The 4,215-nt window shown below is 39.3% G+C and overlaps 1 protein-coding gene across 1 annotated transcript; it reads left to right on the top strand.

The window, feature by feature from the left end:
* The first annotated feature begins 1,404 nt into the window (after positions 1 to 1,404).
* Positions 1,405 to 2,887, top strand: LOC125471034 (U-box domain-containing protein 27-like). The gene has a single exon (XM_048570884.1). The coding sequence runs from the start codon at positions 1,541 to 1,543 to the stop codon at positions 2,813 to 2,815; it is 1,275 nt and encodes a 424-aa protein (XP_048426841.1). The 5' UTR covers positions 1,405 to 1,540; the 3' UTR covers positions 2,816 to 2,887.
* Positions 2,888 to 4,215: the final 1,328 nt, after the last annotated feature.

Here is a 4,215-nt window from a genome sequence, read left to right on the forward strand (position 1 = left end):
ACCTTTTTCATATAAAAATTATTATACTATATTAATACGGCTTAATCATAATCGTTCAAATAGAAGTAGAAAATGAAGATGGAAAGGCTAGGAGTCCAAGAAGTTGATGATGATGTAATATCCAATAAGACCGACCAACCGAACCTCCAGTGGACCTTTACTGCACCACCTCGTTGCTATTGCTCCGTGGTCCCTACATTCCACACCCCACGTTCTCCTCCCCATTATACGCAAGTTAATTAAAACGCACTCCATCCCACGTGTAGTAGCATTGTTATCCTACATTCCTCACATCCTAACCCTCCAATCCTAATCATCCTTACTCCCATTCACCCAACGGTTGAGATGGGCAGATTGTGCAAGATAAAGGGCAATTGGAAGGGCATAATTATAGAGAGATTATGTTTACACACCTCAAATTATTTTTATCACAATTTTTTAATTTTTTAATATTTTTTTATACATTATTAACACTTGATAGAAAAATAATAAAAAACTAAAAAAGTGTGGGGAAAGTAATTTGAGATGTATGAATATAATCTCCCTAACTTTTATATGTCATCGTTGTGTATTCTTTATATTAATGTCAGAGAGATTAAATTTCTAAATCAAATTTTGTAAACTAAATAATGTAGAGATTGATGATTGAATTATTATTTAAATGTTAATTAACGTGCTTATTTTTTATTGGTGACACATCATTTGAATTAAAAAATTTAATCTTTCTACCATTATTTTTATGATAGTATTATTACTTATTATTATTATTATTATTATTATTATTATTAAACAGTATTATCTGTATTAAGAGGAAGGAATTGAACTTAACCTTATAATGAGCTAACAATAATATGATACAAATTTACTTTTGATGACTATAATATTGTTCAAATTTATTTTTAGCGATAATTGTTCAAATTCGCCGCATGTTAAGCATATGCTTCAATAACATAATTTCATGAGTAAAAAACCTGCACATAATGCCTTATTAGACCAAAATGCTTAGAAACAGTGAACTTTGAGTACAAATTAATATTTCTTGCAATGGACAGGAAGAGCCCCACAGACTGCAAACTGCAATTCTGAATAAAGTAAACAACCCCCTCATTTGACCATAAGATTAAGAGAATTTTAATAAAAAATTCTCGATATTATTTATTTTAATAAAAAATTATATTTTTATAATAAAAAATTAATCTTAATACTATTTATTTTATTTTTTATTTTATTTTTATAGTTAAAATTTAAAATTTTCAAATTATTTTTATTTGTTCTGTTAAAGATCGAAGCTTTAAGTTTGATAGAGAGAGCAAGAAATGAGAGAATATTTTTTTAATTATAAAAACATAAAATCAGGAGTAAAGTAAAATGGCTGACATCAGCGTACCTTTGACTCCCCTACTCTCTTTCTTCCTTTCTCTCTCTTGTCTTGTTTAAACCCACACCTCTCTTGTCTTGTCCATCTTCCTTTCTCTGTGTCCTTTTATTCTCTCGCCACCCAAAATTCCGAAAGAGGGGAATAGAGAGAACGACGACGGAGATGGTGAGGGACGACGACCTCTACGTCGCGGTGCCGAGCTTCTTCCGGTGTCCGATATCGCTCGACATCATGAAATCCCCTGTTAGCCTCTGCACCGGCGTCACCTACGACCGCTCCAGCATCCAGCGCTGGCTCGACGACGGCAACAACACCTGCCCCGCCACCATGCAACTCCTCCACACTAAAGACTTGCTCCCCAACCGCAACTTGCAGCGCCTCATCCAGATCTGGTCTGACTCCCTCCGCCTCCCCCCACGCAACTCCACCTCCTCCTTGCCACCCTCTTCACCCTTCCAACCACCACTGCCCAAGGACCAGATCCGCCACCTAATCCACCGCTTGGACGCCTATACCGAACCATCTTCCTCCTTCGATTCCCTTTCCAAGATTGCCCAGTTCGCAAGAGAGTCCGACGACAACCGCAAAATCCTCGCCGAAAGCGATGGTTTCATCCAAGTCGTCGTCGAGTTTCTCGGTGGCAGCGGCAATGCCGAAGACAAAAACATCGGCGCCCTCGAACAAGTTGTGAGAATCCTTGATCTGGTGAAGGACAAAATACAAGACCGGGAGGAGCTGTCGAGATGGATGCTAAAAAAGAGCGGTCAGGATTGCGTGGCTTCTCTGCTTCTTATTGCACAACATGGAAGCGTGGATTCTGGAATCGCATCGGCTGGGGTTTTGGAATCAATCGCGGTAAACGCGGAAGCAAAAATCCTGATAGCCGAGAAAGAAGGGCTTTTACCCCAGCTGCTGAAGTCGACGGCTCCGGAAAAGGATCCGACGGTCATTGAAGCGAGTCTCTCTTGCTTGATCGCCCTGTCGACCCCGAAGCGAGTGAAGGTTAGATTGGTCCATTTAGGAGCAGTGAAGCTGCTGTCCAAGTTGCTGTGGAACCCGAATTCCACTACGGCGACGGTGGAGGAGGCGTTGAAGTTGCTGGAAACGGTGTCGTCGGTGAAAGAGGGGCGGGGAAAGATATGCGAGGACGGCAAGTGTGTGTCGGCGATCGTGCAGAGGCTGCTGAAGGTGTCGAGTGCGGCGACGGAGCACGCGGTGACGATACTATGGAGCGTGTGCTATTTGTTTAAGGAGAGGGCGGCGCAAGAGGCGGTGGGGAGGGCGAATGGGTTGACCAAGATATTGCTGCTGATGCAAAGCAATTGCTCGCCGGCTGTTCGGCAAATGTGTGCCGATTTGCTCAAGATTTTTCGTGTGAATTCGAAATCGGTTATTTCTTGTTATGATACTAAGACCACTCATATCATGCCCTTCTGAGATTTGAGAGACGAACGATATTGTAAATGACACAAATTTTGTTAGTCCAATACAAAGGAGAAATTCGTTTTATTTCAGTTTTTATTTTATTTTATTTTTTTATCAACATTTTATTTCATTGTGAACGTAAATATATTGGAGGGTTATTATCATGAATGGTTCGTACAATTGATGGTAGAGTATACGAGCGCGAGTACATTGACATCATCGGTAAGGATATTGAAGAGACATGATGTTGTGGTATTGGGTACGTAGTCAACCATCTCTGTAATTATGTTTGTGATCTTTTCTATTCCAGATACAATGTAGATGTACAATAGGTGTAAACAGATTTAATGGATTGTAGGATCTTTACAATGGATGCAAAGTGTATATGTACCTCTAACCTTTATTAATAAAAGTAACGGTGTCTTGCTCAAAACACTAGTTTCAAGTCTGTATCAGAGCGAGTTCGAAAGGACACCGTCTCTCACCTCGGAACAATCCCTCACCGCACTCCTCACTCAGTGCTACAAGGGCTTGAATGAAAATACTTATCCGACCCATCAAACCACCGCCCCAAAATCTTTCATCAACGTTGCACATATTTTACCCCCACAAAATCCCAATAGTTCATAATGGGAGATTGGTGGCCCAAAATGGGTTCTCTAAAAACAGCAGGTTAGAGCTAAAAAATGCATTTGGATCCAAATATTGGAAATTCTAAGAATTTTCACATCTTAGCCCTTCATCGTGCATCGTGCGGTCATAAATCATTTGACCTTTTTTTATTTAAAATTAAACACAAATAGTACCTAACGAAAACTGACCGCCCGATATATAATGAACGACTAAGATATGAGGATATGAATCTGGAGAGGATCCTTTTTCGAAAAAAAATACTGATGGTGCTGACAAGTCCATTTAAAAAAGTGATCACTTGGGAATGCCTAACATTCGTAGCCATTGCAGGTAATGGTGTTAAGGTTTTAAATATGTTTGCATATGTTTCTAATAGTGCATGGATAATTGATTCTGGTGCTATGAATCATATGATATTTGATTCTATACAGGTCTCACCCTTTAAACTATCCTACAAAAAGTTTGTTTCCACCACCAAAGGTACTCCTGCCCTGGCTTCTGTTTTAGTTGTTCCATATTTGGAGTATAATCTTTAGTCAATTGTCCAAATATCCATTTCCTTATCTGGTGTCGTAATTTTTTGAATTGAATTTTGTGTGTTGAAGGACATCCAAATAAGGCAAACCATTGGTTGTGCTGTTAGGCAAGGGAAGCTCTATTACTTGGATTTGGTGCTAAATAGTTGCATTAAGCTTTAATAGTGGACAAATCTGAGGGGAAGAACAGAAAATCTAACATTTGGTTTTAGGCATGCTTATTTCGGGTATCTTAAGAGATTA

The sequence above is a fragment of a genome, unplaced genomic scaffold (assembly GCF_019419815.1).
Source record: "Pyrus x bretschneideri cultivar Hongxiangsu unplaced genomic scaffold, Pyrus_bretschneideri_v1 Contig56, whole genome shotgun sequence".
NCBI classification, from domain to species: Eukaryota; Viridiplantae; Streptophyta; class Magnoliopsida; order Rosales; family Rosaceae; genus Pyrus; species Pyrus x bretschneideri.

What these genes read in the sequence shown, in the direction of transcription:
- LOC125471034 (XM_048570884.1), top strand. Translation starts at nt 1,541, where the DNA reads ATGGTGAGGGACGACGACCTCTACGTCGCGGTGCCGAGCTTCTTCCGG.